Source organism: Filicampus tigris, chromosome 9 (assembly GCF_054856515.1).
Source record: "Filicampus tigris isolate MCC_2025a chromosome 9, RoL_Ftig_1.0, whole genome shotgun sequence".
Taxonomy (NCBI): Eukaryota; Metazoa; Chordata; class Actinopteri; order Syngnathiformes; family Syngnathidae; genus Filicampus; species Filicampus tigris.
The window spans coordinates 10673018-10699204 of NC_141225.1; the positions used below are offsets into that span (position 1 = coordinate 10673018).

Consider the following 26187-nt stretch of genomic DNA (forward strand, 5'->3'; position numbering starts at 1 on the left):
CCGTCCCTCGTGATGAGTTCAGCGAGGAGGCCGAAGGCAAAGCCGGGTCGGAGCCTCTTCTGGGCATCTGTCGTGGATGTTAAGAGGAGTCGAAATGTAGCACAAAAGCCGGACATTTTGGCAAAGGTGTTCAGGTTACAATTTCAGACAATCAGGTCATGCATATTAATGAAGCTGTTTGATGAGAGGTAACAAATGCACTAACAAATGCGCCTGGACTCACAAAAGCATCATCTCATCATACCATAACGTCGCCAAACGATGGCCCGGGGGCCATTTTGCGGCCCGACATCCATTTTTCGGCGGCCCACGGCATATACTAAAAATTGCATTTGATATGGCCCACAAGGCTAGTTCAAAAAAAAAAAAGATTGGAGGTGGGCAGAGTGAGAACGAAGGGTGTCAAAAAATAGGTGCCACTATTACTAATAAATTGACTTATACAATAAAGACTACACTATTCACTGTGGTGAATAGATATTCAATTCTCGAAGCCCAAATTGTTTCTTCCACTTTTTGCTTTGTGTCAAGGTCCAACTCATGAACATGAATGACCCTCAAGTAACTTTTGGAAAAATACCGAGCTTACTACAGGTTGCTCTTGTTTTGCTTGTGAATGTGGGGATGGGATTCAGTCGCTGTTCAGTGCAGGGGTGGATGATCGAGACTAATGGGATACAGGGCACAGGTCACCCAAAAACCTTCAAAATCCTATTTTGCCTTACCACCTTTAACAAAAAAAATAAATATATATATATATATATATATATATATATATATATATATATATATATACACATACAGTATATATTAGTGCTGTCTCAGTGAATGAAAATGCTCACTGTCAAATTATGGCTTTTCTCCAGACTCTAGCTCTGCTCTTGCCTGTTCATTCACCTAGCTCCACCCCGCAATCGTCATGGTAACAAAAGGCTGTCTCCAAATTGGCCCTGTAGTAGACGGATGAATGAATAGCATTTAATGATTGTGAAAAAATTATTAGTGGTCCATGATAAAATTTAAATCTAAAGGTTTTTTTTTTTAATTTCTATATCAGTTAAAATATGATATTAATAACCCCATTATGGAAAAAAAGGGAACCGTATTGCTCGTCCATAAGTAATAAAATACAAAACGTATTTTTTATAAACAAGGCAAAAGGGTTTCCAAAGTGTCTAGCCAAGTAAGCCCTGCATCACTGTGATCATCACAAGAGTACAACTGGGTTTGTTTGGCTCCAGTCACCTGACCGCTGGCCCTCGCGTCTGGGAACAGGAAGTGTGACATCACCGCCCTGACATTCAGGAATGTGGGAATGTCAGACTCTCACAACAGCGAGAGAACGGACGAACGCCAAGAGCGGGGCGGACGCAACAGCGTGGCTCATCTGGGATCAAACATGGAGTGACTTGTATCTGCTTTTGTATGCTTTTGCATTAGCCTTTGTGATTATTGCTACGGAGAGAAACTTGACAGAGTTGGTTTTACCTGCTGCGCAAATGAAGTCGTAGTTCGTACGTATAACGGGCGCTGGACTCAAAGGCGGCACCTCAGAAGACAACACGATGAGTCAGCGATGACAAGCCTCTCTATCTTCTCACATGACATGCACAATCCTCAACGGGACTTTTACATGGATGGCAACAGGCAAACAAGACCTCAGGGACTTGCTTATCAAATTGGGAACATTATGTCTTGACAGAGCGTGTCATAAATAGAGAAATAATCATCAGGATATAAAGGTGTATCAGTCTAGGGTGTCTAATGCCACATGTGCTGTCCTACATCAACGAGCATTGCTGTTTACCACCATTAATCACGATAGCATCGCTGTGCTTTGCAATGATGATGTTTGATTATATTCAAAAGGTCCGTTCTAATCTTTCTTTACCAAACATGTTTTGAAGTAGCGGTATCCATCCATTTGAATTGGTATCGTATTGATGTGTGAAAACACAGATTTCACCAAACACTTGAGCTCACTTACATGTCGTTCTATTACGAATAAAGAAGTGCGCTTGTACTTATGCACTTTGCTTTCTTCACTAAGACTGATATTGCGATTCATCACTGAGCGGCTGTATGGTGATAACATCGCGGTGGTCGGATGTATTGCACTTTAGTCACTCAGACGTCGCTCTGTTTTGAATGAAGATATCTGCTTATAGATTGTTTGCTTTGCTTTTTTTTTTTTTGCTTCTTTCTGCACTACACCATACACCGCAGGGCTAATTGTTATTGACATGCTTCCATTGGCTAAGGCAACTAATCTTATGATCTGTGGGGATTACTTCTTGTACCTAGTCTATCTGGATTTCAAGTAGGGCTGTCACTATAGAATATTTTTACAGTTGATTATTCCATCAAACATTGCATCGATTATTCAAATAATCACATAACATTTAATTTTGCATGAAAGTGTTTTTTTCCCCATTACTGTTTATTACGCAATTATAGTTGCATCTTTGGTATTTTTTAACAACCAAGCAATGTCGCACGAGAAGGATTGATGCTGCCCTCGCCAACGTTTTGGAAACTGATTCGGTTAGTGGTTCAGTCATTGTTTTCCAAATTAGAGCTGCACACACCTCTCACCGCACTGTCTCAATTGTCAAGACGAGTCCAATCGTAAACAATCTTTACTACAGCTCAGTGGAATATTGCTTATCCGGTAAGCTGTGGGAAAAATACTTGACGTGCTAGAAAAAAAACTGACTGCCATTTTGAAAACAGCATTCCAGTTTTGATCAGCACGAAAATCTAACTCAACCGAACTTTTTTTTTTTTCAAATTGTTCCCTAGTGTAATCAGTTTGCTTTCATGGAGGACGACAGAAATTAGAGAATAATTACTGATGAGAGGCTGAAATCAGAGGATTTGGACAATTTTAACTTAAACAATGGCTCGATTACTCGATTATTAAAATTGTTGTCGATGAATCAATTTAATTTTGACACCTTTAATATCAAGCATGTCAGGAGGATACCTTATGGGTTACGTCAACCACTGCTGGTCACTCATGCATATTCATCATCGGCCTGATGCAATATTTTATTCCATACGCAATCTGCATTTTGCTGCAGCGGCCTTCGGTCTCGAACGTTCACTGCACCGTGGCTTTTGTAGTTTTGGTACTGTTTTGGAGTGCGTCAAAACTGAGGTGAGTAGAGCTTGGAGTGGAAAAGTGGCATTACGGCTCATTTGCATTTTTGGTGCTTTTCCATTGGCAAAAGCAGCTACCAGATATGTTGAGCCAGGAATCCTCCCCTTGCGAATGCACTACGGGTTGCTCACTGGTCATGCAGATTTGACATCACCTATTATTATCACCTGCTATTATTATCATTATCCTCTCCACTTTGCTGTAGCAGCAGCATTACCTGTTGCCCTTCGTCTTTCCTTGGATGAAATTTGTCTCGCTACAATAACCATCAGAGAGCCTTGTTCTGCTTCATTAGGGCACTTTGTTAGCATGTCTCATGTTGGCATTATTTTGAAGTGCTTCCAGAGGTAACTGAATGGATGGCTGTGAGACAAAAACAATGGGTATAGATTGAAGCAGCCAAAACGATTCCATAGACAAAATGGACAACTTTGGCTCAACTTTGCGAAGCTGTTTGAGATTCCAGAGGGACGCAAGCCCAGCAGTGGCCTGGGAAAGCCAACCCCCTGAAACCGGCTCTGGTCCAACTCATCCCCTCCCAATAAAATGTGTTCCCCTTTAGCCTGCCATGCAGTGGAATGATACTAGCAGCATTCCCCAAATGCTTCCCACGTCCCTCCAAAGACAGACACATGTTCTCGCAGTGACCCAAGCCGGAGGAGGGACCAGAGCTGAGCTCCCACTCACCCCGGTAGCGCAGGCTGTCAGCGTGGTGTTTGTGCTGCCGGTGGTGGTGCTTCTCCAAGGCGGCCGCGCTGCCGGCTCCCAGTCCGGCCAGCCTGCAGTTGGTGGCCGTCAGCTCCGAGCGCAGGTTGCTGACTTCCTGGCCGGCCGAGCGGATGGCCCCGTCGATGCGGCGGGCCAGCTGCTTGTTGTCCTCCATCATTTTGAGGATTTTCCCCTGAGGAGCGGATCCACACAGAGGAGCGGCATGTTGTTAAAGTTGATAAGAGGATACCGGTGGCAACTCCTCCACCTGTGCCTCCACCTCTTTGCTGATAACTTAAAAGAAAGAGAAGCCGCTGTTCGCCGGGGGATGACGTCTGCGCGTTACTGCATCATTGGCGCGTGAGGGCAAAGAAAAGAAGGAGAATGAGAAGGAGAATGTGAAGAAGGAGGAGACGGAGGAGAACGTGCTATGAGCAGCTGCTTTCAGAGAAGGAGGGAGTGAGATGACATGCAGCCTTTGAGCGGACTGTACCATGTGCTGCAGGACCAGGGGGCGTGAGAGTGAGTGAGAGAGAGTGAGCGTGAGATACAGAGAGAGAGAGAGAGAGAGAGAGAGAGAGAGAGAGAGAGAGAGGGAGAGAGAGAGAGAGAGGGCAAAAGAGAGAGAGCGGGGACGATTGGAGAGAGTGAGGGGGGAGAGAGAGGGAGAGAGAGAGAGAGAGAGAGAGCAAGAGGCGGGATGAGGGGTGCACTGCAAAAACTAAAATTGAACCAAGATTATCTCAAATCAAGGCAAGATATTCCTTTTTTTCTCTGAAAGCTGTTCACTTGCTTCAAGCATATCGTAATAACTGCATTCTAACTTATTAAGATTGTATTACTGGTTCTGAGTATGTTTGTCTTAAAATAACACATACCACAATTCTATCAGTGTAGTTTGAAAACACGAGTGGTGGTGTACGAGGCTAGCTAGCTATGTTCTTGCCAAGTCAAATTATCCTATTTTATTGGCAGCTATTTTTTCTTAGATTTGCTAACATATTCCTCATGTCATTATTTTAAGAATCCCCTTTTTTTCTCCAGTGCGTTATGATGCATTCACTATGTGGAACAAGAGTTTGCTGCGTCTCCCACACCCTTGTGGCGTCTGTTACCAGTTAGTGAGTTAACACTGGTAAAAAAAAAAAAAAGTTTCTTCTCGCTCAGTCCCAACTCTCTACGAGCCCCCTTTGAGGAGCACTCCACTACCCCGCTGTCTTTGGGTCTCTCACGCCCCCGCCGCCTCCACCCACGTCCATTTCATGCCATTATATATTCATCTCTTTTGTCCTGGGAAAAAAGCCCCCCCCCGCCCCCCCATGTCTGTGGGAGAGGAAAGGGAGGAGAAGGGAGGGGGCCGAAGGCGCCCAAGGGGGAAACTTTTCAACTGTGAGTGTAAAGACTGAGAGAAAGAGTGAATGAGGCCCATTGAAGCGCAATGGAGAACAGTCAGACGGATTACATTACAGCGAGCAAACAGAAAGTGTCACCATCAGTCTTGTGCGTGGACGTAAAGTTCCATCAAAAAAGCAAACAAACACACTGATGGATGGAAAGACGTTTCGCTGAGACGTGATAATTCGACACTTCATTTACAATGTATGACAATGTACAGGCCATGATGCATCGCCGAGGCGGAGTAAACACTTCGGTAATCGGGTCAATTTTGAGCCTTTTCTACACCTAATAGAAGGCCGCCTCTAAAACGTCATCCTGCGCGGTTAACCTGTGGTGTGGGGGGTGTAAACATTTGAGACAGGCTGCGTACATATCAAAAATCACGCTGAATTTGAGCATTTTTCCCACTTTTTTTATCAAAGACAGTAAAGGCCAGATTATCAATGTCTCAAAATCACTTTTTATCAACCCTAATTGAGCCGAGCCACATATTTCACATCGGAGAAAATCTCACGGCACACCACAGCAAAACGATTCACAAAAAGTAGCTACACAGGGTCATTATGTACCTTCTGTCATCCAATGGAAGAACATTTTATTGTTTTGCCTGTCACTATACGTGTTTGGCGTAAATAAATGACCATTTTTTAAAATTAGATTTATTTTTTGGGTCAAAATAATTGACATTGGATAATTTCCCGCGGCACACCTGATGATCTCTCACAGCTCACTAATGTGCCACGGCACACTGTTTGAGAACCACTGCTCTAAAAGATCATCCTTACTGATTATCATGTGGTGTGGGGAGTGTTTGGGATGATTTCCCCGGCCTGATCTGATGCGCCAAACGGCCATGGCAGAAAAATGAAATTTTTTCTTCCAGATCGGCCCGCAAATTGGTCAGGGCAGAAAATTGGGAATGTTTAAAGCGAGGGAGGGACATACTGACAACGAACTTGAGCATTCCTTTCTGATCAACGTCAGTAAAGGCCCGATTATCAGATGTCCTTGAAAGATTGATTTAACCTAACCTAAGAATGACATCACTTGTTGTCAACTGAAAATTATGTCACAGTATCTCACGGCTCAGGTAATGATCAAACACAGCTCAGCTTTCGAACGTCACGTGACCAAACTCAGAAGACAGGTGAGCCGTGATTGGTCGTTACTTGAGCCCTGAGCAACTGTGACGTCATTTTCAGTTGACAAGTGGCACAATGGCCGCCCATCGTAATGGATAAAAACGGGTGGATTTTGCTGCTTAATTCATATTCCACAAATGCAATATGAATCAGAACACTGTGTTTTGACTGGAGGGCTATGTAGAACATAAAAAGAAAATGTTTGACTTGACTTCCGCTTTAAGATGTTGTGAACCCTGCTTGAGATGTCATTATTCAAGGCGAGCTTTCATCGTACTCACAGTGAGGCGGCGGCAAGCAATAAACAAGGACGGCGGTGGCGAGCGTGTGAACGCGTCACTACGGTTGCTCGCTGTGATGAAGCATCAAGGCCTCGACTTACTCTGTTCGGCGAAGACACGAGAGCCTCCCCCAAGGCTTCATCACCTGCGGCATGTGTCAACAGTTATCAAGGATGTCAATGACTCAAAGTCTTCTGCATGTTAAATCTTTGGTAAGCACAACCTGAACTGATGAGATTTGACAGTGTGTTAAATGGGATGGGAAATGGGATGTCTACCGCTTGACTGGGATATTAATCTTAAAGTCTCAATCGGGCTTTTGTAAATTGAAGACAATCAAAATCCATTTGTGATTTATTGGAAAACTTTTCTACGCCTTTCTGTTCTACTGCTCTCCTGGGGACATCTTTCGTTGCAAATTCAAGTTTATATATAATACAGAGCCAAGCATCAAGTAGTCCTACAGCCAGGTGGGCATGACTGCTTTTTTTTTTAAATTAGGCTTGAGGGTGTGTATTGTCGGGCTTCACTGATTCTGCCTCACAACAGACACAACGTGTGGTTTAGCCATTACAAAAAAAGCTGTTGATTAGTCAATAATGTAAATTCAAAGTAAAATGAATTATGGGTGTCTGTTCAGTTCAATATAATGTCAATTGAAGATAAATTGAAAGAAGAAAATAAATTAAAAAGTAAGAGAGGGTATGCTGCTGTTTTTATTTAGTCAGAGTTTTGATTTAGTCATTTTAAACACCACATTTATTTTTCATCCTTCCACTTTCTATGGTGCCTGTCCTCATTAGGGAAGTTTGCATCCGTACCAGCTGACTTTGAGTGAGAAAAGCACTCTGGACTGGTTGCCTGCCAATCACAGAGTATTGATCATTTTTATGCATTTATGGTTACTGTTATTGTATATGAAAAAAAAAAACTTTACATGGTGTTAATATATTTTATTGACTTTTTTACGTTAACCATATTTTTCGGAGCACATGGTTCAGCTGGGATAGGCTCCGGCACCTCCCCGCGACCCTGTACAGGATAAGCGGTGTGGAAGATGACATCATTGAATTTTCTCCCAAATCGACACTGGGCCCTGTAATTTGGCTTTTCAGATCCTCGTCTTTCATTCAAATTCATCCCTATTTACTTTCGCGCATCTAATCACGTACATGTTTTCGTCACACCAGTTTCGTCACACCAGAACTAGAAATACTTCCTGCTTCCGTGTCTAAGAATCATGGGAAATGTAGTCGTACTGGCCTAATGCTGCGGACAGACCGAACGCAAGCTGAGTGTTTGTGGCGGCGCGTTTCCAATGTTACAATGCGGGACAATATCTTTGAAGTCTATGGGACCGGGAGGTATGCGACACAGCCAGCTTCCAATAGCTGCCGGTAAAGAGCAAAAAAAAAAAAAAAAAAAAAAAAAAAAGGAACAAGCTTGGATAATGGCAAGCGATGAAGTTGCCGTATCTGGTGAGTCTATCGACTTGTTGTTAACCAAACATATCTTTGACGCCGATTACAAAAATGCCTTTACTTATTTTCAAGCACATCAGGTTTTTGAGATATTTTTATTTTTTGTTTTTAAGTTATTAAGCCAAACCCTAACCTTTAAAAACTTGCACAACATGGATTTGCCAAGTGTTGTAATTTATAGCTATGACGTTTTAACGAAAAAAAAATCACCACTTGCTGAACATAACCCTTAATTATAAATATTAATAAACATATTAGTTTGAATTATATTGAACATTATATTATTGTTGTTCTAATATTATTATTATTATGAAAACCTTGAGAAAAAAAGAGTATATTCGGAATCAGCGCAAAAAAAACATTTAAAAAACTTTACTTGCATCTCTGATTAAAACATTTTGTAAAATTTGGTTAACCTGTATTGATTATTGAAATTATCATTTCAATGGCAATAAAGACTTGAATTCTATTTTAGTGTATTTCGCCAAATGTTCATGAAACATGAAAATGATATGAAAAAAAAACGCATTACTGCTTCAGTTGCAGTGTGGTTTGCATGTCTGATCCCATCCCATGTCAGCGGATCATTATCAAAAGTCTAGACTGTGACTGTTTAGTGGCCCGTTGGTGATACAGGACACAATGGACAACAACGACGGCCCCCGCTCGTCCCGCTTCAAACTCGGATGATGTTATTTCCAAATAAACAAGTTCAGTGCGAGCCACGTGAGGCGGCGCCCCCCACTGTGGAATGTTCGGAAATGAACGATCGGAGCGGGTGAAAGGTCGCGGCCTGTCCCAGATAAACATCAATAAGCGGACAAGCACTGTAAGGAGGCGTCATTACCGGACTAAAGTCACGCATTGTCTCCTACGACAGTGCCACTCACTCTCGACTCGCTTTTTCTGCACGTCTTGCCACTTTGTTAACGGCTTGAGTTTAATTAAGTGTATTGTTGGGCGTTAACAAGAGCTATTGATGAACAATCACTAAGAACGTCTGCATGGCTTAATTGAATATTCACTAATCCTCCATAGCAACGGGACGCTTTCCATTTTTAACCCAACAGCAAAGAGTGATGTCATGCCATGCTCAACTAGTGACACTGTGTTGAGATCCTATATTCTTGACTTTATGTTGAATATTACAGGAAAAGCTGAGTGCAAGTATGCATATATCTATGCAAACAGGACCAAAAACGGTCACACTTTTACTCTTATTCGTAATACTTTATATTTAATACAGAGTGGCAATTCATCATGCCAATGTCAGTGTGGCTATAGATCATTGTTCTGACAATGCTAAATAATGTTCTATCAACAGTGAATATCAAATGTCTAACACACCCCTGTTCAAATGCCAGAAGATATATATAAAAAATAGAAATAGCTAAATTATTTGAGAATATATTCCACCATTAATGAAGCCCATAACATGTAAACATCAATTTCCTGTTATGACCAAACATGTGGCTGTGTTTGGAACGTTAAATGGGAATCAGCACACACCTGTCACCGTTTTAAGTGCTCCTAATTAACTCCCCAAAAAGTTCTGCTGTTCTAGTACGCATTTCATGACATTGTTGTCTTCCGGCACAAGCCACAGTCTGCAAAAAGCTTCCACGGTGTCAGAGGGATCAGAAAAGGGTACAAAAGAATTTCCAAGACATCAAATGTACAATGGAATACAGCGAAGAAGGCGATCATCAAATGAAGAAAATATGACACGATATGAGAGGAACAAAGACAATTGGTTGGGGAGGTTGCCAATAGGCCAGCAACAACATTGAAAGAGCTGCAGAAATTTGCAGCAAGGACTGGCTATTTGATCAACGTGACAACAATCCTCTGCCTTCTTTACATGTCCGTGCTACTGGATTGGGTGGCGGAAGCCTTATTTCACAAAGAAAAACCACCAGCCTTGGTTACATTTTGCAAAGCACTTGAAATCTCTCAAAAGACACATGGGAAAATGTGTTATGGTCGGATGAATGGGAGGTTGATGTTTTCGGTCAAAATTCCAAAATGTATGTTTGGTGCAAACAGACGTCCACTCATCACCAAATGAGCACCGTAGCTTCAGTGAAGCATGATAATGGTAACATCATGTTTTGTGGATGTTATCCTTCAGCTGGAACTGAGGCCTCACAAAGTGGAGGGAATTATGAACAGTTCAGAAAGTAGAAGACCCCCCCACCCTACCCCCCACCCCAAAAAGGTCGGGAAAGGCCTACTAAAACATCTGAAGTTCATTTAGTGTTTCTAATTAGCTCTTTAAATGGTGTCGGTTGTGTGCTGACTCCCAGTTGTTTGAATGTGATTGGTTAATTCTGAACACAGCCACATTCCTGTTATAGGAGGGTGTGTACACTTATGCAACCACATTATTCCAGTTGTGTATTTTTGACTTTTCCACTACAAAAGAGTTTCACTTGATTTGTACATGGTATAGGTCACTTAAGGATGTTTTTTTTAAAATCACAAGAACTTGGCATGAGAACAGGGGTGTGCAGATTTTTTTTTACCCACTGAATACACATTAGTATCAAAAAAGGCATTTTATTTCAAACCAGCGCATGCAGTTGGTGGATTAAGGCGATGTTCCAAAATGTAAACGAAATATGCGAAAGGCTTCCCATCTTAAAGTGCAGCAGACAATCCCTGTGGCGGCTGTGAGATAAGTCGCAGACGCAATCATCAGCTGTCAAACACGCAGCAGCGACTCGCACACTATTCCCCTTGCCAATGCTTGCGATTGGTGTGGTGCCCAGCCCATCTCAAATCGCCCGGTCACAACAAACACTTAGACGGCTGCCTCTATGCTTGGAGATAACAGTGCGAGGTGCTTTGCGATGAAACACGATGAGGCGCAAGATAAAGGCCAGACTGCCGGCCCGGGGGATGGAATGGAAGACAAGCTCGAAACAAGGAGGGGGCGGGAGGGAGAAGACTGCACTAAAGACCTCCACAGGAGGAAAGCTGCTCATCTTTTCTGCCTCATTTCACACGGTTCTCACTTGTGGCCCCTGCTGGCTAAGATGTAGAACAGTCTGAAAACGTTGCGCCCTTGTCTCAAGCTGCCATGCCATTGAAAAATTCATGTGCAAAATCTTAATGTGTCAAACAGCCTCGTGAGTGTGGCTGACGTAGGGCGCAACTATTTTATTTTTTTCACTCCTAAAAAAAATCGACTTTATTCTCAAAATATTTACTTTTTTCTCCAATCGAGCATGTATTTTCTCTTCTAATATTTGAAGCTAGTTTGTCATAACATTATACATCTCTTATGTAGCAGCAAGCAAGGACTATAACTTTATTCTCGAAATGTTGCAGGGCTTTTAAAAAAATTTAAAAAAATTAAATTTTTAAAATTCTTATTGCATTTAGGTAACATTGAGTTTATTCTTTTTTTCCCCAATACATTTAAGGGAAGAGATTTATCTCAAAATTATTCACACAAATATATTTGTGATTTCCACGTTTTTGAAATCCACAAATGTGTGCGTTGTCTTTACGTGTTTGTTAATGTGTGTGAATATCATGAAACGGTGTGTGACGTTTCTCTCAAAAATAAATGCGCGTGCCAGCTGATCCACAAACGCACATTCAACAATTCACACGCAGAACTGAATATCTACAAATGAGAAGTCATGATAAATGATCACACAACATTAACAAACACGTGAAAATCACAAATATATTTGTGTATCTCAAAAATGCGAAAATCACACATGTAACTCTCATACGAGTTTACACTTGCAACATTTTCTTGTGAAAATAGAACTACTGGTATTAAAAAAATATTTGTCATTCATAAAATCTATACCGTAGTTTATTACGTATTTTTTATTTGTTTCTTTTTTTTGCATTATTCTTAGACTGAGTTTTTAAAACATTTGTGTTGTCTGTGTTATTTGTAAGTAAGCGAAGAACAAAAAAAAAGTACATCAGTCAATACAAGACTATGTACGTACTGCAGTTTTAAAAGCGCACATCAGCAAGTGAGAGTGCTGAACTTGCCACTCCTTGCCAGAGGTAATAATGAGACGTCATTTCCACTTGCAATCTGCTTTTTTGTCCGTGAGCATAATCATCATCTCAGCTTTTTTTCCTAACAGCGTTAGAGTACTTTCTATTGAGGGTGGCTCTGAGTCGATACTTGTTTCCTTGACACACACACACACACATAGAAGGTGATGAACTACTCATCAATACACTAGAACCACAGCGTCTCTTTGACACGTACAAATGACTGTGTCTTCGCTACGACCACAATGTCTTCATGAGGAAACATGGTGTGGTGTGCAGAATTGATGCTGCTACTGCACAGTATACATTACAATCAAGTGAGTGGTGAGTGAGGTTTTTTCCTTTATGTTATTGGAACGACAATCTAGAATATTCAGGCTATCTAACTGAGCAGAGCGGCGGTAAGCTATTACCTTCTATTTTTAAGACCTTCATGATCAGGAAATGTGTCAGTAATTGCTCACTGTTGTGTGATTAAATAGCTAACTACTACAATTAGCTTGTGCAATACATTCATATTAAAAGTGTTGTATTGCCATGTAAATATTATACATGCGTTGTAGTGTATAAACGATTAGATAAGGTTGGACTATTTGCCTGAATTACATTAAATAGATACAACTCTTCAGGGAATGGTTTAGCTTAGCATAGCTTAGCTTGAATCCAGCCATTATCTATAGTGTCCGCCCGTCTTCATTAGGGTTGCGGCCAATCTGGAATTTGTCCCAGCAGACTTTGGGCGAGAGGCGGGATACACCCTGGACTGCTCGCCAGCCAAATGCAGTTTACAACCATAGCACACAGAGGCTGTATTAATAAAATGTTAATTAATGATGAGCCTTGATCAAAATAAGGCAAATATTTTCAAGCTCCTGTTAGCTTTACGCAAAACTAAGCTAATAAGCCGCTAGGGGTAGCCAGTAGTCCTTGATTAGCACATGGAAAATGGAAATTATATTGAACTCCTCGACCAAGTCGTCGACATAAATCCAGGGAGGCACATTTACTAAAATGTCAAACTACAATTTGCATTCATGACGCAAATTGTGTGACCTTGAAGATTGGCCAAACTGCTTAATTAGCACATAGGACAATTGGACGGCATCCTAAAGTCTTCATCTGGCTAGCCAAGAGTCTCCCCAATTACCTCTCAGAAGCTGTTCAGAAGTCAAAACACAAGTAAACATACATCGCAAATTCTTTTCTACAGAAAGAAAACAAATTAGATTGATTTTGGAAGGTTAACCACTTGTAGCAGAGGCGGCCCCTCTCTGCAACTTTTTTGATGGGTAATTAGTTGTTCAACGCTGTAATGAAGCCGCAAAACTTGTAATTGGATCAATTGGAGTGACTTCTTAATTGTACCAATGATCAAACCACAGTCAGAGGCTCCTCTGAGGTTGCGCTGCAGCACCTTAGCATCCTCAATACACTCTACAGAACCGCTGAATGGCATTTGCTGCCGAATGAACGCCAACAGAGACATTGTGGAATTTAAAATAGCTTCCAGGTGTCTTATTAATTAAATGTGAGTGACATTCTTTGGTCAAAATACCCCCAAGCATCAAGAATCACAGCACACTTATAACTTGTCTAAAAAGCCATGTTGACAACAGCTGCTTTCGACGGGATTTCCTGTCTCATGCAAAGTAGCAACTGCTCACCCCGCCCCCTCTACTGGGAGGCGTTCCAACAGTACGGCTTCGAATCCTGGGAAGAACATGGCTGGAGGAGAGCCGTATGCGTTTGTACCAGAGTCACAGGATGTTAGCGAATGGTCTACGTTTACACTAACGGCGCCAACACAATGAAGACACATGGTGGACACAAGACGGACACATATCGGCAGTGACCAATCAGAGGAAAGATGTTTTGGATAAATTAAAAGCAGGTGAGCGGTGACGTTTGCAATGGGAGCCCGATGGCCCTTTGACGTCAGTTTCAATCGACCGCAATATTAGGTCAAAATGGCAACCACCTGAAATGGATAAAAAGGGTGGACTACTCTGTTTAATTTTTATGCCACCAACACAATATTAATCGGAACGTGTTTAGACTAGTGGGGGAACACAGAACATTTGGTTACCAAGAAAATATAAAAATATTAAATAAAATGACCTATTTTATGGCCTGGGACCTAGAATCTAGATTTAGAATATCTGCGCTGTCCTGTGAATAACATGCATGTCCAATTTTGTAAAAAAGTTTTATCTTTTGCTTTTGTTCCCTGAAATAACCATAACCAAAGCCAGGGCCCATACCAAACTGTTTTTGGCATACTGTTGCACACCTATTAGTGTGTTTATATGCCGGCACAACACATGGCACAAATGATAACATGTTTACCGGCTGGAGCCGGCACATTTTCCATCAGAAATGCAACTGAATCGACTCTGATTTTCGCCTGGCGGCTGGGATAGGCAAGGTAATGAAATGTGATGATGTGTGCATCCAAAAACAGTGCAACCCTTCTTAAAGGGAAGTCAACCCAAACATATTTGTTTTCCAGAATATGTTCTATGCAGGCCCACTAGTTGAAACGAGGCATTCTGATAAATATTGCGCTAGTGGAATCTGAGTTAATCCATCCCTTTTTAGCCATCACCGTGGGCGGCCATTTTGTCACTTCTGTCAACTGAAAATGACATCACAACTGCTCAGGGCTCAGGTAACGACCAATCATGGCTGACCTGCTTTTTTTTAAGATGAGCCGTGACTGGTCATTACCTAAATGATGGCTAAAAACGGTTGGATTTTGCTGCTTCCCTCATATTGCACAAACGCACTATTATTCAGAATGCCTTGTTTCAACTAGTGGGCCTGCATAGAACATATTCTGGAAAAAAAATATGTTTGGGTTGAGTTCTGCTTTAAGTTACCTCTCTCTCTGAAGCCAGTTAGAGTTACCCCTCTTTGAAAGAATTAAGCAGATAAATCCACCCGTTTTCATCCTTCTCACTGGGCTGAAGTTTTATGTAGCATCGCCCCCTGCTGTTGACTGAAACTGACGTCAAAAGTGCCTAAAGTGTGATTGCTACAAGAAAATATTTTGGGATGTCAATTGGTCACAAAGAAAAATGGTTCTTGTTTTGATTACAGTATGTCCTCTTTGAGCAGGATTGCAATTGGAAGCTTTTTTTGTCCTCCACTTTCCTGCCTTGCTCCCTTGTTACCTCTTGTATAACAACACACCCAATTTGTCAGGCTACATGACAAAATCAAACATTCGCTATGCAAGGGATCATTTTTGCAAGGTTACTGGAGAGCGTGCTGAATTATTCATGGTGGCTGTCAAAATGTTATATGGTAATTAGTTTGCCCACATGCAAACTGTGCTTAAAAAAAAAAAGTAAGGGACATTATATTATATTATTTTGTTTCACATGGCGCTTAGTGTAAACGCTGCCTCCTAATCCCTCACAACTCCCCGAGCCAGACGCGGTTGGGACTAATTTGGCATGCAGATGAATTCAATCCCCAGTCCTTATTATTTAACACTTTTAAGTCGTTTACAATACGAATAAATTGGAGCCATTAGATTCAAAAACACACACACAATAGAAAATCGGCTCATCAGCACAGCAGGCATTTGCATAACTGTTCCGCCATGTGCGAATATTTAAAGAGGCGCTGCCCTCGAACTTGAGGCAGAAACTTCCAGTACAACTTCAATTACATTGGTGCACCGAGCAGCCATATTGCTCTAATTAAAATAATCAAAGTCCTGCTGTCAGGTTGGCACTTCTTCAGCGCTGTTGTGGCTCGAGCTTAATTGCTTTTGCATTTTAATGTGCCGGTTATCTGACTCTGTGTGTGTGCAAGAGAGAGCAGGTGTGTGCGTGAGTGTGTGTGTGTGTGTGTGTGTGTGTGGATATGAAAGTCTCTCCAGTAGCCCAGCAGAAAGCACCGTTTTTTTTTTTCTTTTTTCTGCTGAGTGTGGTCATCACTGCTGCTTTTATTGCACGCTTGAATGTCTTTCAATTTGGTCCTCCCGATTAGTCGACATGTTTGGACGCGCGCAAAGGCCGCGCTTGTGTCGTTCTTGTCACAACCAAGTACATTCTCTGGGTGTCAGAAATGTGTCCGGAAGCCGCTCACATACTTACACCGCCACAACTTCCAGTCCCTCCACCCAGAACTTGACAGTTACCTGAGCCAAGAGCTGACATTTTCGTTTCTCGACCGCTATAATGTCAAAGCCAAAAGCCAAACACAGATAACAGGAATTGGGCTGGATTTAGCATTTTCCTCCCCTGCCCTATCAAAATCAGCAAAGGTTTGATTATTGGATGTGTCAAAAAGACTGATTGACTGATTATTATGTGTTGTATACAATTAAGATTGCATGCAAAATTCAAACGATACCAATAAAGACAATATGTATACATACATATATACAAACATTCATGTACGTACTGTACATATGCACTCACTTAAATACATGCGTACAGTATACATCGCCCTGTACAATTATTGGCACCCCTGGTTAAGATGTGTTAACTTAAAAGCATTCACCCTTTCATGCACAGTGGTCACTACAGTGGACAGCTATTTAAAAGTTGCTTTCGCCTATATTTAGTCATCTAAAAAATATATTTGTATTTTAAATAATTACATCAAATCATAATTAATGCATGAAAGGTTTAAAATATTTTTTTAAAATTTAGATTAATTCATATTAAATTTAGATGAATTAATGTAGGCGAAAGCAACTTTTAAATAGCTGTCCACTGTAGTGACCACTGTGCGTTATTATTATTTTTTTATTACAGAAGCATATTCTCATACTGAAAATTGTAGACCTTGTTCATCAGACACAGAATCAAGCTCCTTCCATGGCCATCTCAGTCCCCAGACCTCAACCCCATTGAAAACCTGTGGAGGGGTCTAAAGTGTAGAGTGCAGAGGAGAGGGCCCAGGTCGCTGGATGATTTAGGGGGATTGTGCAAAGAGGAATGGTCAAAGAGCCATCTTTCTGTATTCTCCCATCTTGTGAAACATTAAAGGAGAAGATTAGGTGCTATTCTACTGCCAAAAGGGGGTTGTACATAGAGTATTAACATCTGGGGTGATAATAATTGTGGCACACATGATCTGATGTAAAATAATTATTTCTTAATTATTGAATTAAACTGAATTAAAGGTTGAATTTTCCTCAATTGTGGTTTTATATTATTTAGAAGAAAAAAAAGTTAAACAACGCATCTTAACCAGGGGTGGCAACATTTATGGAGGGTGCTGTATGTCCAACAAGAGTGACTTGGATTTAATTTAACACTGAAATCAGCATAATAATCAGTTTAATGGTCAATTTAGCTGCCAATTTTACTCAGCGCTAATCAGTGAACAAGACGCAGTTCTTTTGTCAAAAGCGAAGCGCTTCAAGTGTCTCCGTCCAAGTTCACTTGCTTGTGATTCTACTCGACTACGCGTATAGAATGTTCCACTCTTCCCCATTCCTACTTTTAATCATTTTTACAAGACTTGCAGGTTGACTCAAAATGCACAACACCTGCTCGCATCTCCGTGCTGCTGCCCTACTAAACATCTCCATGAGCTTCATGATCGAGCAGGATGGCTCGCCGCTGACTTGTAAAAAGATTTGAGGTTTTTTTTTTGTAATCCGGTAGGGGCAGTCGATGCGCTATTACGCATACTTCCCGGGAAGGCGTCGCTAACGAGGCGAGTATGCAGGCGCAACCGTCCGACGCGGCTAAAGAGCGCAGACTGGCAGAGTTATTGTAATCACGTCTAAGGAGACTGGAAAGGAGTCTCCGGTGGCTGGAATATAGCGCAACGGATCGTAACGGGGCTTTTCCACATCATGATAATGAGGCGCTCGTTCTAAAGCAGCAACACCAGCATGAAGCCGTGTCCACACGCTGGTTTCCCTGTCACATCTGACAACGAGGTGCTCTAAAGTGGCCACACCAACCAAAACGCCAGTCCATATCCTGGCTGTCAAGTTCGACATTTAAAAAACGAAAAAGAAATGATTCCCCACTCCTTGCTTTTCCTCACATCTCTGGGTGACATGCACACACTCACGGCAAACAACAAGGCGCTCTAGACGGCCACGCCAGCAGACTATCCAGAAAGATGCATTTTTAGAATGGAGGCATGTACATCACAATTGTACCCAATAACCACTGCTGCGACTGAAGGTGCTAGCCAAGGGAGGGAAAAAAAAATTAAATTGGTGAACTTGACCCCAAAAATGTCTGCTTGAAACTATAATTAATCATTTTCAAAAAACATTTGAACTACCCGGGAACATGTTCACTTCCCTGTTTAGCCCATAGACATTTGTTTTTGATGGATGCACGCAGTCAATGGTGACTTCATTGCCAAAGTGGACTACACAAAAATATAGTGTTGATATACAGTCCAACAACTTTAGCAAACTTAAGCGTTGTTGGAGGTGGGGGGCTATTACCCGAGTAATCGATCAATGGAATAATAATTCGGGTAATCGATTCCCTAAAAATTGTGAGCAACAGTCCTAAACGTGTTATAAAGTGGGGCCAAGGCACATCACTGGGCCCTGTTTTAAAGCCCCGCCCCCCCAAAAAACCTACAAAAAACCCCCAAAAACTGGAGAACTGAAATACTCAAAAACAACGCTAATCCTCCACAACTAACTAATACATAGTTCTCTCTACTGATATTATCAAGCCATCTTCAAAAAGTTTTCATCTGAATTCACTTTACAGAGTGTTTAATAATGGAAAATAAGTGATGCCTTTTTTCTCTCTCTTTGAGTTTATTTTTTGAAAACTGTTAGGATGTCTGTGCTGCATGGAGAAGATCAACTTCTTGGCACCCGTGAAGTACTATTCCAGCCCATGACCATTGATAAGCGTGGGCAGATTGATCCAAATATCAATAATATCCATCCACGGGGTCCAGGGTTTACGATGACATCAAGTTACAAGTGGCATATAATGGATGACTGCAGGGAATCGGCTCTTTAAATGAGGTATCTTGCTCAAGGGTACCTCAGCAGTGACAACCTTTGCTAGTCAGGCAATATCAAATTAGTCCACAATCTTCTCTGCCGCGCAGTAGCAGGATGGCCGACAGGCTGCACGTGTGCAAGGTCAAACCAAAGTTGGTGCGTGGAGCAGCTCGTGGGGCCCGATGCCTTCCCGGCGTGACGCCTTGCAGTGATTGTTTTCAGATAAAAGTCATTTCTATTTGCTGCACTCCCTCGCAAGATGTGGAGGCATTCAAATCGGAGGTCAACAGGGAACTGGAGGGGCTCTGATAACAACAATCCCATCTTTGATCCCACGCTCATCCGAACATTGGCTTTTCGAGAGGCTTTAAAAGCCAAACGAGAAGCCGCGAAGGTTTTCATGTGGGAATGATAAACCCAACCGGCATGTCTCATTCAATGTCGCCCCTCGTGCCCGTTGCCAACACAGCGGATGAATCTTCTTGTGAATTATTTAGAATTCTGTCAAGTGGAGGCGGCGACCAGCACAATAACAACTGGACCACTTGGTGTTGCATGCTCTCTGTAAGAGTCCCTGAAGTGTGAAAGCTCAACAGGAGGTAGATGTTTTCCTGGCTTGACTCAGTCCACAAAAGACAGCCACAAAGTCTCAGGGTCTACACTAAATTTTAATGTCGAAAAGTTACTTTTTAATTTCTGCAATGCGCACATTTGAGTTACTGGAGAAGCGACTAAAATGTGTCTTAAAGCAAAGCCAAGTTTCTCTACCTGAACGCTACCAGGGTGAAGCGCCACCATTTTTTATAGATCCTAAAATGTGCCCACCCACCAACCCCTAAAGCAGCATAGTTTGGGAGTTGACATTTTCCCCCTCCCCTTTCCATTTGTTATCTTTTTTTCATCGAAAAACAGGTCGCCAGCCTTCCTGATCTCTCTCCCCATAGAAGACTTGCTGCACATCTGGGCAAGGCTTATCATTAATATATTGTACATATGTCATTTTAAAATAACTGAATAAGCTTTTTTTTGTTAGTTTTCACTTTTTATTTCATAATTATAACAACATTCCAGGGCTACACAATGGCAGGTTATCAAAACAACAATTTACTGTGTTGATAAAAATACACATTTATATATAACACAATTGAGTTGAGCTCGTTCAAAACATTTATTTACCTGCAGTGTCAGATATGTCATCAGCTAGTTTAGCACAATTCTCTAGAGCATTGGTTCAGTGCCCATTTTCCCCCTCGTCTGTTTTCTGAATCTGAGCTATGATTGGTCGTTATCTGAGCCCGAGCAGTTGTGATGTCATTTTCAGTGGACAGAAGTGACAAAATGGCCGCCACCTGAGATGGCTAAAAATAGGTGGATTATGCTGCTTAACTCATATTCCACAAACACAATATTAATCAGAATTCCTCGTTTGAACTAGTAGGCCTGCATAGAACATATTCTTAAAAAAATATGTTTGGGTTGACTTCCGCTTTAAGTACCGGTACTTGGTATCGTTGAGTACTCAAATTTAAGTACTAGCACTTGTATTCGATCTTAAAAAAAAGAAAAAAAAAAAAAAGTGGTATTGGTGCATGCCTAAAGACTAACAGGGGTCTATATAAAGTTAAGATCACCCGATTAACTGACAATATAGACTCCTAAACGTTAGCTTTTCACACCTGCCATGTTTTTTCAATGTCAGAAAGAAAAGCTTTTGGTGCATCCGCTCAAAATGTCCGCCACTTTTATATCATCTCGACTCACTCTGAGAGCCCAGACATCATCCTGATCCGCCTTGTGACAAGCAAACTGGTTTCCGTGGCAACACCATGGCAACCCAGCCACGCCCATTGCAATAAACATACTCAACGGCATCAAGCAGCTGGTATTTATAGCCGAAGTGTCAGAGTTTGGCATCACAGGACGTGTTCAAATTAAAAGTCGCATTCAACATTTGATTGACTGGAAAAAGTAATATTGGTTTGATTCAACGGCAGCGAGGAAAAATTAGGGTAATAACTTGAGCATGTTTCCTTTCCATTCATCCCACACTCTCTTTTTCTTCACTTTATCTCCTAAGTAATTCATTTTGTCATCATTTCAGAAGGAACTGAACGGAATAATTGTGCCCACAAAACAGCCTGCGGATGTCTCAGACCTCCCTTGATCATTTAGTCTCCCCAATCTATTTTGTTTTTCTTTTGGCTCAGACTCATGCCCTAACTTTAATTATTTCATGATCAATAATGAATTAAGCTGGATCTATCAGCTTTTTTAATTGAAATGACTACATTGGTAAGATTAAGGCTCAGTCATCGCGAGCTTCAACTTTGTAAAGTTTAGCCCATGTTAAACTCGAAAATGAGCGCAAATTAAGCAATTAAAGGTGAGTGACCAGGCGTCCTCTTCTCAAAGGACATTTATACATTTGTGACTTATGTAAAAAAAAAAAAAAAAAGGCTGGCTAGAATTGTGAAATCAACCATGATTTAATTGATTTTTTTTTTTACTTGACTGCGACTTGCATCTTGTTAAATTAGCTCCTTTCTCCTACCTCATGTTGACAACATTAACCGATAAAACAGTGTCTGTCATGATTTTAAAATCAACTGCTTCTCCATGTATTATTCCGCTCAACTCTGACTTGAGTTTCTACGGCGGAGTAAAAAAAGGTGTATGATTTTACCGGGAAAATGTTTTGATCGATTGTTTTGTTCGATCGATGTTTTGAGCCCTCCAAGTGCCCACTTCACAGCACAGAGGTGCACATCAACTTTTTAAAGTCAACCCAAAAATATTATTTTCAAGAATATGTTCCCAGCAGGCTCACTAGTTGAAACACGGCATTCTGATTAATATTGCGTTTGTGGAATATGAGCTAAGCAGCAAAATCCACCCATTTTTTAGCCATCTCTGGGGGCTGCCATTTTTTCACTTCTGTCGACTGAAAGTGACATGAAAACTCAGTCACGGCTCAGCTTAAAAAAAAACAGGTCAGCCGTGATTGGTCGTTACCTGAGCAGTTGCGATGTCATTTTCAATCGGCAGAAGTGATCAAATGGCCGCCCCCAGAGATGGCTAAAAACGGGTGGATCAACTCTTATTCCACAAACCTAATATTTATCAGAATCCCTTGTTTCAACTAGTAGGCTTGCATAGAACATATTCTTGAAAAAAATATGTTTGAGTTGACTTCCACTTTAAGATTCCATTGTAGTGCGTGACTTGTGCGCCACTATTAAAAGGATGAGATGAACCACTTTGATCGGCCACGATTGAAGTCGGCTGTGACCGCTCTCATGGCGACGCAGACCGCCCTCACGCAGATCTGCCGGCCACGCGCTCATCCGAGCACCAAATAGTTCTCAGTCTGTGTGCACGTTTTCAGCAAATGTGTATTTAGAAATCCTGAATTTACTTTACATGCTCTGTCACTGTCAAGTTTCATGCTCCGGCCTTGCTCTGCCTCAACTCAAGCAACCCCCGGAAAATGATGTCAATCATTTTCTGTAGTGCCACTCCAAAAAGTGGCAAAGAGCGAGGGCCGCATGCTTATCAATATAATGGTCTCATTCCAGTGTGAACACACATTGGTATTCCTCAGAATGACTTTGACCTGAGGAGCTAAGCACCCGCGCGAGACTTGTTTCTTTTGGAAGTGAGTGTAAACAACCTTTGTTGGCTGTCGGCATAGCAACAGCCAGCCTCCCCGCCAATGACAACTTTTGTCGTGTGCAGACTATTTAAATCTTTGTGACAGAGCCATCCAACTTGTCCACTTTCAATGGAAGCGATGAAGAGAACATACACACAAATCATCGCTCCGTCAGCCACCAAAGTTCCTCGTCATCCATCAGCCGGCGAGTCTTTAGTCCTCAATAACTGCGTAGCAAAGTGCAGGCTAACCGCGTTTGACCTCAGCTTCAGGCGAGCGCAGTCAAGTCAACGACTAAGAGGATGAATGCGTCGGAGAATGACGAGCGGCTAACATTCATCATAAAGTACACGGGAACGCATTGGAAAAGGAAAGATGGGAGGAACGTGATAAGGATGACTTATCACTCCAGAGGAGAAAGGGTCATATTGATACATTTATTTTATTATTATTATTTTTTTTATTACTTTAAAGCTTTATAGGATTACAAACTATATTTGATCAAATAACTTTTCAGGAAAATGCATAATGGTAATGGTAATAATAGAATAATGCAAGCAATAATGGTAAGAATAATTATGAAAAACAGATATTACATACTTGCAAAATACACAATTTAATTGCCACAGGAACAAATGTTAAAAAAGAAAAAAAATAAGATAAGAATATCTATGAAACGGGAACGTGTCTGTGTTGGAGGTGTCAAGTTGTGGCAGGATTATGAAAAAGAATTGAAAATCAGTGGTCCACTTTCTCTGTTTAAAATCATGTCTACAACAAAATGACAACAAAATACTAATCATGTATGAACAAAACAATTGTGAAAATGTTAGTGCAAAGATAGTGCATTCATTTTTTTTTAAATTATTCTAATTTAGATTTGCTCCTTAGGATAATTGAAAAAGTTTGTCGTGCTGAAGTTTGGCTTCTGTTTTTGTCAAATCCGTCAAGGACCGATTGGAATAATCACACTACTACTGATAAAATGACAAATAAAATTGCATTAGCTCAATCGGTACAGTAAACTGGATTTAAAAAAAAATCAAATGAATGAAAGGAAACCTGAAAATGTTGTTACCTGCGCATCCATGAGCAGGTGTCTCATGAGGGTCATGGACTTGGTCAAGGGATGCCCCTCCTGCTCCCCGCTCAGGAAGTCGCGCTCGTCATGACTCAGGCTCCACGGCCGGCTCACCATGAACTGAGCGATCTGGTCGTTGAGGCTGTTGAGGGACTGGACGGCTGCGTGAGAGACAACACAGAAAAAAAAAAGAGTTCATTTACAGCGCAATCGTCTTCTCTTCTTCTCTTGTCTTCTTTTCTTGCTTTTGGTTTGTCCGCTGGCTAACGAGAGTCCTCCCAATGAAATCGCTGTGATCCTTCCTCAGCGAATGAATCTCCTGTTTTGGACAACAGGGGAACCATTAGGATAAATCCATTAGCGAGACACAGAAACCCACATTCGCTCAATTATATGATATGATTCTTCCCGGGAAGCGCCGGCGTAATAATGCCATTACGTCTTGTTGCAGTTAATGGCCGTTTCAGCCCCATTTTGTACCGCTTTGTCTCGCTGGGTTTGTGCAAAGTTGGCCTTTTTGTGCTGTCAGACTTTGTGTAAGAATTGTCTTTTCAGTGCAGTCACATCTCAGAGCGGGGACACATTCACAAAGTCAGCACGAGATCGTCAGAGCGAGTAAACATGCCGCACTTTAACATAACATCACTTTTTTTAAATCGACGACTTCATTGAAATGAGCTGGACCGGGCGTGTTTGATGCAAAAACTTAAGTTTCACCATATTAAGAAGTAAAAAAAAGAAAAAAAAAGAGGGAGCTTTACAGGATTAATCAGCAGCAATACACTAGTGGTATCTGCATGAATAAAGCTGTGTTGTAATCCCACAACTTGTGAACAATGTTTTCACTGCAGGGAGGCGTGCATTGCATGTTAATGAACACAATAACATACGCTACACACTGATTAAGTGTACCTGCAAAAGCTTTATCAAAATTAATGTTTGGCTTGATCATTAATTAATGATATCAAGTCCGTGTAAAGTGAAAATGTATGTCTCCTACTAAAATGATAAGATGGTATCTCTACTCATATTTGATAATGTTGTGTATGGAAAAAAATGGTTATATTTCAGGCTAGTAGCTAGGCAAGTAACATTTTAGGCAAGTAGTTTGAAAAAGATTCATTCATTTAAAGTGGGAAAAGTATTCACATACAATATTACTAAAGCAGTTTTGGGGACGGTGACAAAATCTGTCACTGGGGATGAATGAGTGTGGATATTTAAAGGATCTCTGATGGGTTTTAAAATCAGTTACACATGAAAGAAAACAGTTTATTACCGATCCGTTTAAATCCCTATATTTTTGGGCTGTAAAATAAAAAGAGATTAAAAGGGCCAACAATGTATATTAGCAGCTATAGATTCACAATATACAACAGCCAAGGTTAACTTTCCACCAGAAGCATGAAAGATTTACAAGCACTCCTTGCCAGCCTTGTCTTGTATTCCAGTGAAGACTTTTTACGAGGGCGCGGCACAGCTAGCAGGCATCAAACCAGCCAAGGATAAAGGCGGATAAAATGTTTATGACAAGAGGCTGACAACTGAATTCCAATCTCGCCTTCAATGTTTACAAGGTGTGCGAGGGTGGCCGTGAAAAGATGCTGAAAAAATTCAAAGCGGCCGCGGAAAAGAGGACGCACTGTCAAACTGTGAGTGGACACACCCTCTTCTTTTCCACTTGTGATTCAGTTTATCATCTCGCGATCAAACCTGTCACACTTCTAAGTGAAAGGATGACGTAAGGGTTAGGGTTTTGGATTTAGTGTTAGGGTGAGGTAAGGGTTACAGACAGTTGAATTGTTTGGGTTAGGGCTTTGGGTCTAACAAACAATCTCTGCCCACATCTGTTAGGGCCATTGTATTAGTGTTAGGGGGTTGTCGGGTTCAGGGATTTGTTTTGTTTTGGAGGTTAGGTTGTTAGTGTTAGAGTCAAAACTATAATTTCATTCAACAGCATTTAGGATTAGGGGGTGGTTGGGTTTAGGGGTTTGGGTTTAGCGTTTGAGGTCTAGTTTGGGGATTAGGTTTAGGGTTATAGTTTGGTGGTTAGGGTCTAACAATCATTTCAGTCCACACCAATTAGGGTTGAGGTCAATAACAACATTGGACCACAGAGAAGAGGGGAATCACATGCATGGACTGTTAGCAAGTTGAGGACAACATGACAAAACTCACTACACACTACACATGACTATACAGTAAAGAAAACAAACAAAAAAAACATCAAGCATAGCGATAACCAATAAATAGATAACTGACGCTATTCCCTTTCTGAAACTGTCATCAAGTAC

The 26187-nt window shown here is 41.4% G+C and overlaps 1 protein-coding gene across 6 annotated transcripts in view; it reads right to left on the reverse strand.

The window, feature by feature from the left end:
* Nucleotides 1–26187, reverse strand: part of kaznb (kazrin, periplakin interacting protein b) — a 102104-nt gene that overhangs the window by 56779 nt on the left and 19138 nt on the right. For all 6 annotated transcript variants that reach the window (XM_086039610.1, XM_086039605.1, XM_086039607.1 and 3 more), the window contains 2 exons: nt 23891–24054; nt 3851–4064 (listed from right to left, as the gene is read on the reverse strand). In XM_086039610.1, coding sequence (XP_085895736.1) covers nt 3851–4064; nt 23891–24054 — 378 coding nt within the window. The remainder of the gene's footprint in view (nt 1–3850; nt 4065–23890; nt 24055–26187) is intronic.